At 37.1% G+C, this 14296-nt stretch overlaps 1 protein-coding gene across 4 annotated transcripts in view; it reads left to right on the plus strand.

The window, feature by feature from the left end:
- Positions 1-14080, plus strand: part of LOC118854471 (PDZ and LIM domain protein 5-like) — a 133921-nt gene extending 119841 nt beyond the window's left edge. For 2 of the 4 annotated variants that reach the window (XM_036764832.1, XM_036764833.1), the window contains exons 6-8: positions 11497-11669; positions 12175-12211; positions 12789-14080. In XM_036764832.1, the coding sequence (XP_036620727.1) occupies positions 11497-11669; positions 12175-12211; positions 12789-12882 (304 nt within the window). In that variant the 3' untranslated portion in view covers positions 12883-14080. Of the gene's footprint in view, positions 1-4362; positions 4380-11367; positions 11386-11496; positions 11670-12174; positions 12212-12788 lie in introns of all 4 variants that reach the window. The other 2 variants (XM_036764836.1, XM_036764834.1) reach the window with 2 other exon arrangements.
- Positions 14081-14296: the final 216 nt, after the last annotated feature.

Here is a 14296-nt window from a genome sequence, read left to right on the forward strand (position 1 = left end):
TGCAGGAATGTGGAATTGAGTGGAGAAAAGGAGAAAGAAAAGAAGTGCACATGATAGCTTTAAAAATGCCAATTTTAAAGACAGTGCAATGAAAACAATGATAAAGCTCAGTTCTTACTATGGAAATGATCTCTTCTGCATACTAAGTCACATAATGAAGATGCTTTGTTTCATATTGCACCGCTGTCATGACAACGTCTGGGCCCTGACACAGATGATGGCAAGATTCCATGCATCTTAGAAAAGGAAGAAAGCAGGCGGTCTAATTGACTTGCTACTGTGTATAGATCTGGTTTTGTATGGTGCCTCTCTGTGTGTGTTTGTGTGTGTTTAATTTGATGACAACTAGTGTCCTAAAAAGGTGTGTTTTCATTTCATGTTTGTGATTATCCAAAATTGAGATTTAGAAAACAATTTAACCCAGTAACAACAAAATAAAATATTCTAAAAAGAGAAAGTATCACAGAATTTCAGAATTGGGGGGCCTTTGGGGGTCATCCAGTCCAATGCAGACCTAAAAAATTTCCTCTACAGCATACTTCAGAAGTAGTCATTCAGTGGTCCTCCTGACTCCACGACTGGTGCTCTACTCACTGTGCCACCTAGCTGCCCCCAAACTTCCCCTGCTTCTTGAAATAGTCCATTCCACTTTTGGATAGTTCTTTTTATCAGGAAGCTTTTTTTTCCTTTTGTCAAGATTATATTTGCCTCTTTCCCTTTGACCAATTGCTGCTAGTTCCAACCTTGGGGCCAAATAGGGCTAGTTGAATGACTCTTGTCTGGTCTAATCATCCCATTTCTTCAACCAGTTTTCATAAGGCCTTCCTTCATCGTTCTGCTTGCTGTCTTCGGTATTCTCTAGCTTATCAGTGTAATCTTTGGCAATGCTTTAGGTTTCTTCTGGAAATATCATTTTAGCCTCTGATTCCCAGAAGCAGGTAGTAGTCATATGTTTTAACATATCTTGGGAGGTTCTTTGTCCCATATTAGATAAATGTCTGGGAAAACTGTAGAGCAGATCTTTAGTTGATACTGGATTGACAAATAGCTACCTCAGTAACCCCCAGCAGGGAGCTACCAGCCTTTCCTGCTCAGCTCTTCTTCTTTCTCTTCTTAAGTATATTCATACTGTCCTTGCACATGGTACATTTGGATCTGCTTTGCCCTTCCTTGGAGGACGAACAGGTGCTTTTTTCATTAGTCCCTTTGGCTTAGAGAAGGGCTTAAAATTTGTTTCTTAGCTCCGAGTCTTTAGTAGCCCCTTTTCTCTTCTTCCTCTTGTGCACTGGCAAGTCTTCAACCCTCTAGTATAGGGAAAGAGTCAGCCCTGCCTCTTCAGGCCTCTTTTCTTCTTGATTTTTCATGATGAAGCTGTGGATGTTTAAGAAATGCTTAGTTGCCCCTGATAATTGTAGAGAGTAATCCACAAACTGCTTCCCTTTTGCTTTAAAAAATAAGATCTGTCTATACTTAGAGCATAGATAGCAGTCACACAGCTTGCTACTGAGTGGTCACTACAAAGAGTTTCCCACTCTGCATTTTACTTGGAAGTGAAATCTTCAGTCTTTGTCTCATTGTCTCATATGGCAAGCTATTAGTAGGTATCTGCAACTCCAGAAGTGTCCCTCTCCTCACCTCATAGCTCTGAGCTACACCTTGGCGGCCACACTTAGCTCTTCTTGCCTTCTCTCTCTTCTTCTTTGGTCTTACCATTTTTTTTTTCATGTAAGTACTTTATCTTCCTTCTTCTTGAATCCTCTACCTCTTCTTCCTCCTCCTCTTCCTCTTATAGCTCAAGTCTTCCTTCTGCTGCTGCCTTTTCTTGAGCCCTTCACCTTCTTTCCACATCTTCTTTCCTTAGAATTGAATTATACACAGGATAATGGTCTCGTGCTCATAGGAGTGAGAAGAGAGCTTGGAAATCAAGTCTAGTCTCCTTTGAAGGAGGGAGGTATTAAGGCTATCCTTAAACTGAAGGAGAAAAATAGTGACTTCCCTGGGATCACACAGCTAGTAACTAAAGTATCTGAGGCAGGAATGGAACCCAGGTCTTTCTGACTTTCAATGCCCTATCCACTATTCCATTCTATTTTGCCCTACTTTTCTGCCACTTTTGTTGGTTTTCCTGAATTCTCCCTTCTCCTTCAGATTAAGTCCTTTCCTCTTCAATTTTTCTTCCCTAAATTCTATTTATACCTTAATCTTAACGCCTTCCCTTTAAGAATATCACCAATTTATCCTGTCCATCTTGTTCACATATTGTTGTTTACACTTCATTTCCTCCATTAGACTGAGCTCCTTGAGATGAGGGACTGTTTTTGCCTTTTTTTGTATTCCCAGCACATAGCACAGTGCCTAGCACATAGTAAGCATCTAATAAATACTTCTCGACTTACTGGCCTAGTCCACCGTTCTCAAGTCCTCTAAATCACTTCTGTTTCTTGCCCCCCAGTCTTTTCTTTTGGAAACTGGAAATAAAATTCTATTACTTGTTAGCCTTGCCTTAGCATCCTGGAAAACCACTTAATAAAATCAAAGTTTGGCAAAATACATACACACACACATACATATACACACACACACGCATATGTATATATGTGTATGTGTATATACATATATACACACACACATATGTATATATGTGTATGTGTGTATACATATATACACACATACAAAAGTTAAGTGGCACAAGTAATATTACACCTATTTTTCTGGTGATTGAATTCACTGAGTTTCTACTGTCATAAGACCATTTAAATAAATGTCAAGTGCCTTTATGAAATTACAATCATGCAATTACGCACTGTTTTGGGCAGCTAGGTGGTACAATGGATAGAGTGCCAGGCTTGAAGTCAGAAAGACTCCTTCCTGAGTTGAAATCAGGCCTCAGATACTTATTAATTGTGTGACCCTGGGCAAGTTACTTAATCTTGTTTGCCTCAGTTTCCTCATCTGTAAAATGAACTGAAGAAAGAAATGGCAAACCACTTCAGTATCCTAGCCAAGAAAACCCCAAGTGGGGTTAGGGAGAGACAGACATGACTAAAACAACAGAACAAAAACAAAGCAATGAATTAATAAACCTGAATGAAGCCATTCTCAAAACTAGAGATGTATTCTTTTGCATGGGTTTAGAGATTTTGCTTGAAATAACTTTTTTTATATATAACTTCTTAACTATGATACTATGATAAATATGGTGGGAGATACAAAATAAATAAAGCGTAAGTGCTAGTTATCCAGTTTTACCTATAAAAGGCCATTAAAAATGAAATTTCACAAGACTTGCAGCAATAGTTGGCTTTGGTAGGTAGGTAAATTAATATTTTGATAACAATCTCACCAATATGTGATGAAATAATAAACAGACTTTTAGTGGATAGGGCATTGAAAGTCAGAAAAACCTGAGTTCAATTCCTGCCTCAGATACTTTAGTTACTAGCAAGGTGATCCCAGGGAAGTCACTATTTTTCTCCTTTGGTTTAAGGATAGCCTTAACACCTCCCTCCTTCAAAGGAGACTGGACTTGATGATTTCCAAGGTCCCTTTCTACTGTTTCCTATTGATAAAATTTGAAACTTAGACATCTTTACTCATGAGAACTTGTGCTACATTTTTCTAATCTAATAGTGTGAACCCTACTTGACCCATTTACCTCGCTTCTGAATCAGATTAAAAGATTATGTCCACTCTTTGTTTTTAAGAAACTCAGAGAAATTCTATTCCAATCCAGTAAACCTTTATTAAATGCCTACTGTGTGCTAGACACTATACTAAGCACTAGGGATACAATTAACAAAAAAGACAGTCCACGTTCTCAAGGAGCTCACAATCTAATGGTGGGAGAAAACACACAAAGGAGGCAGTGAAGTTGGGGTGGGGCGGGCAGGGGAACAGCTGAAGGCACCCAGCATGGGGGCATCTTTTTCCATGGAGTTGAGACCAGACAGAGCAGCAGAGGCAAAGTGGCTGACAACATAAAGACAAAAGTGCTTGAGTATATGTTAAGAAATTTTAAACTTTATTACTGCATGTATGGATTATGGTTCTGACTTCTTGTAAAAAGTTGTCAGTTTTTCTATCCCTTCCCCACTAGAGTCCAGTTTCCACCTGGGAGGGTAGCTAGGCTCCTTTGGATGATTTGAGTTACTCCCTCTTCCCTTTCTGGGTGCCTTTGCATTGTTAATGTGCCCACTGCTTTCAGCAGGTAAGTAATTTATGGTTCTATGTTCATGTTAACTTTATCGAACTTAATTTTTTTTTTCAAACAGCTCCTAGGTATCTGGAAGGACCTGGCTTTTAGACATCTCAACCATTATTATACCGTGGTAATAAATGTTAAAATGCTTTTCTTTTTTGCAGAAAACACAAGTGAAAAAGTTAGTATCTACCTTGCTGGAAGGGAGTTATGGTGATTCATATCAGAGTAACCAGCATGAATGCCTGATTTTTGCAAAATTCAAATTTTGCAAAATAGCTTTAACTTAGCATAATGACAAAAGATGCTTTAAATAAGTTTGGTGTGCATTGAATATGGTGTGGTGACTTGCTTCATTGGGTTATACAGCAGGATTTTCTCTTTTTAGAAAATGCAGGCTTTGCTATGTGCATCATTTTCAAAGCAGTAGTGCTGGTATAGTTTGGGAAGGCTTGCAAGAAAAGAGAGTAGTAAATAGGAGAGAAGCTATAAACATGTGGCACTAATGTTAGTCATCTGTACAAATGGAATGGCTTTCTAACCAGTAGCCTAAAGTGAAGTTATAGAAACCCCAGGCTCTCACTAATAGTCACAGTCAGTACTAGCTGAAGGAGGGTCTGAATAATACTTTGAAAGTAGGAAAACAGAGCTTTGCAGCTGTGTGCCAGTGGGAGGGAAGAAGAATGCCCGTCTCTGAAATTATTTCCGAGATATCTTTGTCACATTTTCAAATGCTAAAGAAATGCTCTCTTTTCTCATAATGTTCATTGACTGGAGTGTTTGGTTCACAGTGCATCAATCGGATTAAACCTTTAGAGCTGGGAGGGTCCTTAGGGCTTACTTCATCCAACCCCTTTATTTATAGATAAAGCAACTGGACCCCAGAGAGGTTAAGCAACTTGCCTGAAGTCACGCAGATAGTAAATATCGTGTACCTATCTCAGACTAATTCATTATTGTCTCTCTGGGGACCCTTGTCAGCCGTCATGTGCCCAGAGTATTCACACTTCAACTGTGGGATTTCCCTGTGGCTCAGGTGCATTTCTAAAAGTCTACAATACTGAGATGCTCAAAATTATTTATGTTACATGCATTCCGGATTATTATTTTGTCAAAATTACCCAATTCCAATAACTGAGAACAAAGCCAAGACTTTGTTCTCAAAGCCTTTCTGCACTGGGCAAGGTTTGAAAATTTTACCTCTTGTGTATTGGAGTCTGCCTGGAGGGGACTTTGATCCTTCATTCTGATAATACCCGTGACTTAATAAACTCCTATATACTACAGAGAGCTGAATTATCTGACACTGAAAATATAAAATATCCCTTATTGTGCCATTCTGCACATTATATATAAAGTGGCTACCTACCTACCTATCTGTAATTTTTTTTTTAGTTCTGATTAGAAGAGAATTTCTGGTGTAGGACAGGAGTAGATTCATAGAATTGCAGAGTGGGAAGGAAAGAATCTGCCATCCCTACAGTCAGACCCTATCCCCAGCTCCTTCTTCCAGATGTGTTCCATCTCGCCAGTGTCCTTCCTAAAACAGGGAGCCAAATTCAAAGTATGGTGGCCAAGGCTAAAGATGAACAACAATAACCCTGAGTAATAATAGTGTTCTGCCATCATGACATTAAACCCATTAAGTACAATTTAAGTTCAATAGAGGAAAACACTTCCTAACAACATAGTTAACCAAGAGTGTAAGATAATAGGTTCCTCATCATGTGAGGCCTTCCAGCATAGACCGTAACCACCCATCATAGGTGGTACAGCAGGGATTCCTGTTACCACGCGGGTTGGAACATAGGCTAGGGAGTAGTGTGAGATTAGCCAGGAAAGGTAGAGAGGATGGCAAACAATTATGAAGATTTAATGCCAAACACAGTAATAGGGATTTTGCTGAGCAGGCAGAAAGGTACTGCTGAGGGTTTTGAGCAGAGAAGAGATATAAGAATGATGAATAGAGATGTAGTGAATTAATTTACAAAGTACTTGAGTCTGTTTGCCACACTTATAAATTCCTAATTTCCTAATAGACAGTAGGAAGTGCTAATATTATGCATCCTTTTACATTAAGAAAGACAGATAAATCAATCAGTCAGTCAGTAAGCATTTATTAAGTGCCTGCTATGTTATAGTGACTGAGCTAAGCCCTGGGGTGGAAGGTGGGGGGGGGGTTACAAAGAAAGGCAAAAAATGCAGGAATTCATAGTCTAATGGGGGCCACAACATGTAAATAGTTGTATGCAAACAAGACATGGACAGGATAAGTTGAGAGCTGTCTCGGAGCAAAGACACAAAGATTAAGGAGGGCTGGGAAATGCTTCTTGCAAAAGGTAGGAATTAAAATGAGACGTGAGGGAAACTAGAGACTCTGGGAGTCAGACATGAGGAGGAAGAGTTTTACAGGCATGAGGGATGGCCAGTGGAATTGCTTGGAATTGGAGATGAAATATGGTGTCCAAGGAACAGCAAGAGGGAAAAGTCCCTGGATTTCAGAGTATGTAGAGAAAATTCAGTTATAAAAAGACTGTAAAGGTAGGAAGGGGTCAGGTTATGAAATGTTCTAGAAGCCAAACTGAAAAGTTTGTATTTGATCCTGGAGGTAATAGGAAGCCACTGGAATTTATTGCATTGGTGATATGATCAGACCTATGTTTTAGGAAGATTAATTTGAAATTTGACAACAGAGTGGAAGGTGAAATTATTCTTCCCCCCCGCCAAGCCAAATCAGCAATTCTAATTCGTTCAATAAAGAATTCTCCTGATTTTCTTTTTTATAGAAAAATTCTTCCAAAACATACATATACACATGTATATATATATGTGTATGTATGTATACACACACACATATATTTTACATATATATCTCCAATTATCATGAACTCAACTTAAAAGCATATGAAAGAATTCAGAATATGTTGATGAATTTAGAAGTGATTATAGAGCAGTCCAGTGGCTCCCTGCTGTCCTTACATGCAATTCTACCCAATGGCAAAGGAATTCTGGCAGCTTTCAGCAGAGTATTTTTGTCGTGGTAAGAAGATAGAAAATTATGTTGCCTGAAGCACTTAGAGTAATTATCACTGTGGGGTTGCATCTTTTGTAACTTGAACCAAAAATACTAATATGTGTGCATTTGTGATTGTTTCAAGGCATGTCGTGCATGGAATATTTTTTAGTTAGATTAGGTGTTTGTAATGTCAAAGATTAATTACTTTCTCATTTTAAATTCACATTTGTTTGCTTTCCACGATCCTGGAAATGTCCTTGTCTTCTCTTTCCTTTCACATTTTTTGTGTATTTGTGTATTATCCCTTCTTCAGTAACCCAGGCACAGCGTAAGTACTTGACTAAGGGTGGGATTCCTCTTTGCATCATAAGCTTTTACTATAGGTTTTCATCTCCTTTGAATTCACCAAAAATTTTGATTTAATGGTAAATTTTGGTTGTAAGATTGTGAAAGTATTGAATACTGTAAAAATTGGTTTTAGTTCTAGAGATTATATAAACCAAATTGGTGTGTTTATAAAACCAATATTTCTGCTGTGGAAAAAAACTGAATATGCACAGAGATGCAAATAGAGACAGCAGCATTGCAGACACTCTTAGCAATTAGACTGTTTAGGCTTCCAAAAGCCCAAACCACGGTTTAAAAATAATTGTCCTTTGAATGAACATGTTAATTTTGAAAACCTATACTTTGAAACTAATTGTTCATTCTTCATAGTAAGGTATCTGTGTTCTTCAGCTAACTACTGTTCCATTCTAGTGATATTTCCATTTGTCATTATGTGGATTTCTGTGATGTTGGCAAAGGGTACTTGTGAATAGAAGCTGGATCAATCCTCATGTTCCTTGTTCTCTGCCACTTCTAGATCTTGTCTGAATGTCAATTATCACCAGCCTTCTTCAATGAATTTATGAAGTAGTTTTTTAAATTGATTTGTAGACTCTTAATTCCTAAGGGGACAGAGAATTTTAGAATTAGGAGAAAGGGAACAAGCATTTATTAATCACCTACTGTTTGCCAGGCAATGTGCAAAATAAACTTTACAAATATCATCTCAATTACTCCTTACAACAACCCTGAGAGGTCAGTGCTGTTACTTCCTCCATTTTACTGTTGAAGAAATCGGGGCAAACAGAAATTAAGTGATTCGCCTGGGGTCACACAGCTATTAATTCTATGAGGCTGGATTTGAACTCAAGTCTTCCTGGCTCCAAGCCCAGCACATTGTCCATTCACTGCCTTCTGAAGGGCTTTTAGGGGCCATCTAGACTGACCTATATATGCAAAGGAATCCCCCACTACTGTCTTCCTGGGGTATCATCCAAGTGATCTTCGCTTTCATACCTCCATGGAAAGGAGGCCTGTTACCTACCACTTAAAGCAGCCAGTTCTTTGTGCAATTCTTATGGGTGGGAATTTTTTTTCTGACATTAAGCTTACATTTGTCTGCTGGTTCTGTCCTCTGGGATCAAACAGACCACGTCTCATCTCTTTTTCATATGAGAGTTCTTCAGAGATTTGAAGATAGTTATTGTGTACCCCCTCCCCTCAGACTTATTTTATCCAGGCTAAATAGCTACAGCTTCTTCCACTTACCTTCCTACGATATGGACTCAGGATCCTTCTCCCTCTTATTTACCCTTTTCTCAAAGTTTGCCATCCTATCAATATTCTTCCTAAATTGTCGCTTCTAGAACAGAGCACACTACTCTCAATGTGACTGGCCAGGGTAGAAAATATGATAACTTAAAGGAAATAGCAAGTTATACATTAATAGATTTGCAATTTCATGTGCAGTCATCTTTTAAAATTTTACTATATTATAGAATTTAAATATTTAATTTTACTGTGTTATAGAATTTTACTATTTAATTTTACTGTTATGGAAATGCTTGTTTTATTCCATAAACTAAAAAAATTTTAAATGAAAAAGTACATAGCAAGACTGTTCTCCTTATTCCTGGAAATTGCCCCTCTTAATAAAGCCCCAAATCACATAGGTTCTTCTCACTGCTAATTCATAGTGAACTCACAGTCTTCTAGGACCCCTCTAGGTCTTTTCTGACATACCGATGTCTAATCATTTTCCCCCACCCTGCATTTGTGAAATTCATTTTTTTGAACTGAAGTGTAAGAATTTTTAATTTTATCCTGATTGAATTTCATCTTACTAGAGTCAGCTGGGCACTCTAGGCTGTCAATCTTTTTGAATCCCAACAACTGGTTATCTAGTATGTTAGGAATCTCCCTCAGCTGTGCATGCCCTGTAAATGTTATCATATGCTCCCTATGCCTTTATCCAAGTCATTATTAAAAGGACGAAATAGCTTAGGGCCAAGTGCAGATCCTAAGCTTTGCTGAAGATTTCTTGGAAAGTCAACCCTAAAACATTCCTTGAGTCCAGCCATTTGTCTTTTTCAGGTTCTGTATGTTATCATCTAGTTCACATCTTTACATATTCCATTCATGATAGTATAAGATATTTTATCAAGTGCTTTATGAAATTTAGCCAAAACGAATCCATAGAAATTCTTCCTCCCCTTCTTCTCCTGCCTCTCTCCTTTTCCCACTTCTTTCCCTTATCTCTCCTCTTCTCCCCCATCTTCCTCTTTTTCCCTCCTTCCCTTTCATCCCCCTACCTCCCTTTGTATTCCTTCTCCCTTTTGCCTATCTTCCTCCTCTTCCTTTCCCCTCCTCTCCCCTTCCCTTCCCTCCGGTCCTTTTCCTTTCCCCTCCCCTCTCCTCCCTTCCCTCCCCCTCACATCTAATGTATTAAAGCATTAATTTGTTTCTATTATTAATTGCAATTGTTAGTATCAAATGACAGTGATAGTATTATTTGTATAAATTACTGACTCACAGTAAGAAATTTATTTTGTCTAGTGGTATTAGTTGATTGTATATCTCCCAATTGATAATCACATATGAACTGGTCCAAAGGAACATTCTATTTGAATTTGAATTGTATATAATAATGAACAATGAATGGGAGAGGCAACATGGTTTACTGGTTTGAGAACTAGGCTCATACTGAGGCTATGTGAACCTGAGCAAGTGACATTTCTCAGTTCCTTCAAGTAATTCTCCAAGATTTTAAATTACAGAACAGTTTGCTGGCTTGTGTTGGTAAAGAAAGTTTTCTTGTTTGGAATTCCCAAGAACAGCTGTTCCCAAAATGTGGTCTTCAGATTCCTAGGGCATTAGTGTCAAAATCAAATAGAAATGGATCCCATATTGACTTAGAAAACCACAAATTAACATTTTCTGTATTGTATTTTTATGTATTTTATTAAGCATTTCCAATTACATTTTAATATGGTTTGTTCCCCTTCTGCCCAATCCCAGTGCATGCTGCCCATCCTGGGAGTTTGATAACACTGCCCTATAGGATCCCTGAGACCTTTCCAGGGTGTCCATAAGGTCAAAATTATTTTCATAATAATATGAAGAAATTATTTGTCTATTAAAATACTTCCTCCTTTTCTAATTACATATTTACGTGAGACCAGATCCTCTACATCTATTTCAATCAAAACATCATTGCAATAAATCAATTGCAGAAACAGATATGATAACCCAACTGTCTTCTGTTAAGCCAGATGTTAGAAGAATTGCAAAAACAAGTAAAACATTGACACTTTTTTACTAGCTTTTAAAAAATTCATTATTTTTCATAAAAATGTTATATTGACATAGATATGTTATCATTATTTTTAAATGAACAAATAAATACTTTACAATTTTATCAGTTTCCATTTCTAATATGTTAAATATTGATAGATATAATGCTCTTGGGGGTGCTCAATTATTAAGCATGTGAAGAAGGCCTAAGACTAACAGGCTTGAGAACCACTGCCTTATAGCAGTGAAATCACAGGTCTGGTCCCCTCAAATGAACAGAGGTAGACCATGACTTACCATAGTAGGAGTCAATGAATGCATAATTCTTTTGCCCCACCAAATATTTACCAGTTATTATGAATGGATCATATATATATGTATATGTATATATGTAAACTGTTTTATTTAGATTTCCTTTTTGTTCTATTTCTTACATATTATTCTCCTCTTCCTTTGTTTTCTTACTGTCTTTTCTCTTTTTTTCTTTATGTTGGAAATCTCTTTTCTGTTCCTTTCCTATGTCAATTAAAAGGACAACTCCACCTAAACGGTAACTATTTAGAATTTGTGTAGGTATTTTAAGCCACCAAATCTTTGTACTTTCGTAACATTTTAAAATCCAGACCTCATTTTTCTTCTTTTTTTTCCTTCACTTGAATAGACCGCCAAGGAAGCACATTGTGGAACGAAATACGGAGTTTTACCACATACCAACTCATAGTGATGCAAGTAAAAAGCGATTGATTGAGGATACTGAAGACTGGCATCCAAGGACAGGAACCACACAGTCCCGTTCTTTCCGAATCCTGGCTCAGATCACTGGCACTGAGCACTGTAAGTTGCCATTTTGTTAAAAGAATAAACTGAGTCAGGGCGCAGCCTACCCTGGAAAGGGATATTGCTCCAGAAAGCCAGGTGGTACAGTTAATAGAATGTTGAACTCGAGTGCAGTTTTTTACACCTGGCATTTACTAGATTTATGACCCTGGGTAAGTCATTTAACTCATTGATCCAAAGTTTCTTCATCTATGAAAGAAAACTGCTTTGCAAACCTTAAAGTATTATATAAGTGTGAGTTATTAAAAGAGAGAGTAATATGTGGTGAGGCTAAAAAATTTGAAATATTTCCTGGAACGATTTGCTTTGAAATTATTTTTAGCACTTGATCTATTTGAATTACAATAGCAATAAACGGTGACATTTGGAAACATTTACTTGTAGTCAGTGCACAATTCGAAGTGGCTTTGCCAAACTTAAATGCTTACTAATAAGAAGCAGAGTTTTGAATGTTTCGAAAATATTAAAAAGTAATGTAAAATATTGCTTATTTCTATTTCAGTGAAAGAATCAGACAATGATACTGCAAAGAAGGCAAAGTAAGTTAATTTAAATTTGAATGCTTTCTCCTTGTGTATGCTCTGAACGTTTTTCTAAATCTGAAGATGTAACATGGCACTTTGGCCTATGTTATAGCGCAAGCCTAAAGCTCAATCCTGGTGCATTTCCCATCACGCTGAAAGTAGTTCTTGAGATTGTTTTAATGAGCATGTAAATCATGGGTGTATATGTTGAGTTTCATTTTCCTTAATCCTGAGCTAGGTTTGTGTTGTGTGTGTATGTGCAGTTGTGGGGCTTTCTTATTTTAACAGCTGGCCAGGAATGAGACTATGCTGTTTTTGCCACTTTGAGTCACTTTATTTTAGGCACAGATGTGGACATTGTCCACTTAGATCCTGCTTAAATCTAAAATGAGTATTTCATTCCAGAAGCGTTTTGCTGTTCACAGTATTAGCATGAACTATAAGGAGCCTGGAAGGAAAATCTTGTGGAAAGTTGTGGTTGTTAGTGCACGTTCTCTGCATGCTTCACTTGATATCTGTCGAATTGAAAGATCAGAATCTTCTTCCCTTTCTGTTTCTTATGATTTTCCTATCATCTTTCTTTTTTCCACAGGGAAAAGATACCCCTTCACATCTTTAGTCCCAAATACACAAAGTTACGTGACTGGCACCACGAAGTTTCAGCACGTGCCCTTAATGTACAGTGATTTATCAGAATTGTTCCCTACCAAAAACAAAATTTCAACATACTTTCACTTTTTTCTTTTTTTTCTCAAATGCTTTGCAAAATCTGTATTTAATTTGCTATATTAAGATCAACTCTTTTTCTACACTTTTCTAACAGCTTCCTACTGATGTATAAAGAGTAAGAGGAACGTGGTTTGTGCTTAATCAGTAATTAACAAGTGTTCAATAGGAAGACAGCCAACTGAAGGGCTCGATGTTTCTCCATACATTAGTATTTCCATCTACCAAGAAGGGTTCCTTTTGTTGTTGAGCTTGATTATCTGTACGTTGTTAAAAAGCAGAGGATGAGAAGCAAATGAGCATTCTTGGCTATTTTGAAAAACACTGCATGCAGCAGAACTTCCTTTTAAAGTTCCGCAGAAATTCAGCAAGAATATTCAGGATGAAAAATAAATGAGCAGAAATGGGGCGGGGGACAGGGGAGGTAGGGAAGGAGACTTCCCTAGAGAACACACATTTGTCCACACTTCATCAGAGTAAATATTTGGTAGCTGCTGGATACCTTTTTTAAAAAAGGCAGTACTGGAGGTTTGTGGATGGAATGGGATGACCCCTAGAGGTGGCCAAGGTAGAGGGAATGGATGGATAACCACTTAAAGGAGATAGCCCAGGATGCTGTTATATTTACCCTTCACTTTCAGCAGTTGCTATGAGAAAATGCAGTAGTTTAAAAAAAAATTCTTCAGATAAAAATTTAATTTTCTATCAAAAGGAATTTTTTTTTTACTTAGTCTTCAGCACAAACCATCCCTAGCATTTCAACAGGTTTCCAAATCTCTAAACTAAAAATAGAATATGGAGAAGACTGTATATGCGTGTTGGTGTGTCTATGTATGTGTGTGTATATATACGTATATACACACATAAAATGAATATATTATATACTATTCTGTTACCATACAGCATATATTATATTACCATGTCATAAATTTGAGGAAGAGATTTCAATATGATAGAAACATCATGATATCTTTGAGGTGATATTTATTACTTATGATTGGCTATTTGTAGGAAGGAATTTTCAGAGTATTTGTAGATGCTATTTAGCTTATGATACTGCTTTTCTTGTAAAATAATGTATTATAATAGATTTAAATTCAGTAATACGCTTTTTGAAGTTTGAAAAGTGTTAAAAAATAAAGTTGCTTTTAACTTAGATTTCTTCTTGTTCCATTTCTTTGAGAACTTTTACTGATGCTTTTGAATTTGTCAGTCTTGGTATGATGTCATTTTAGGTAAAATAGACATGAGACACAAATGCCTAATAAACGATCTCAGAGTTATCTGCTTTTTTTAAAGACTAGTATAAATAAACCGATAACAACCTACTTTTCCTCTATCCTAATCCAATTTTCTGTCCTTGTCTGTACTTTT

This window comes from Trichosurus vulpecula, chromosome 6, assembly GCF_011100635.1.
Source record: "Trichosurus vulpecula isolate mTriVul1 chromosome 6, mTriVul1.pri, whole genome shotgun sequence".
NCBI classification, from domain to species: domain Eukaryota; kingdom Metazoa; phylum Chordata; class Mammalia; order Diprotodontia; family Phalangeridae; genus Trichosurus; species Trichosurus vulpecula.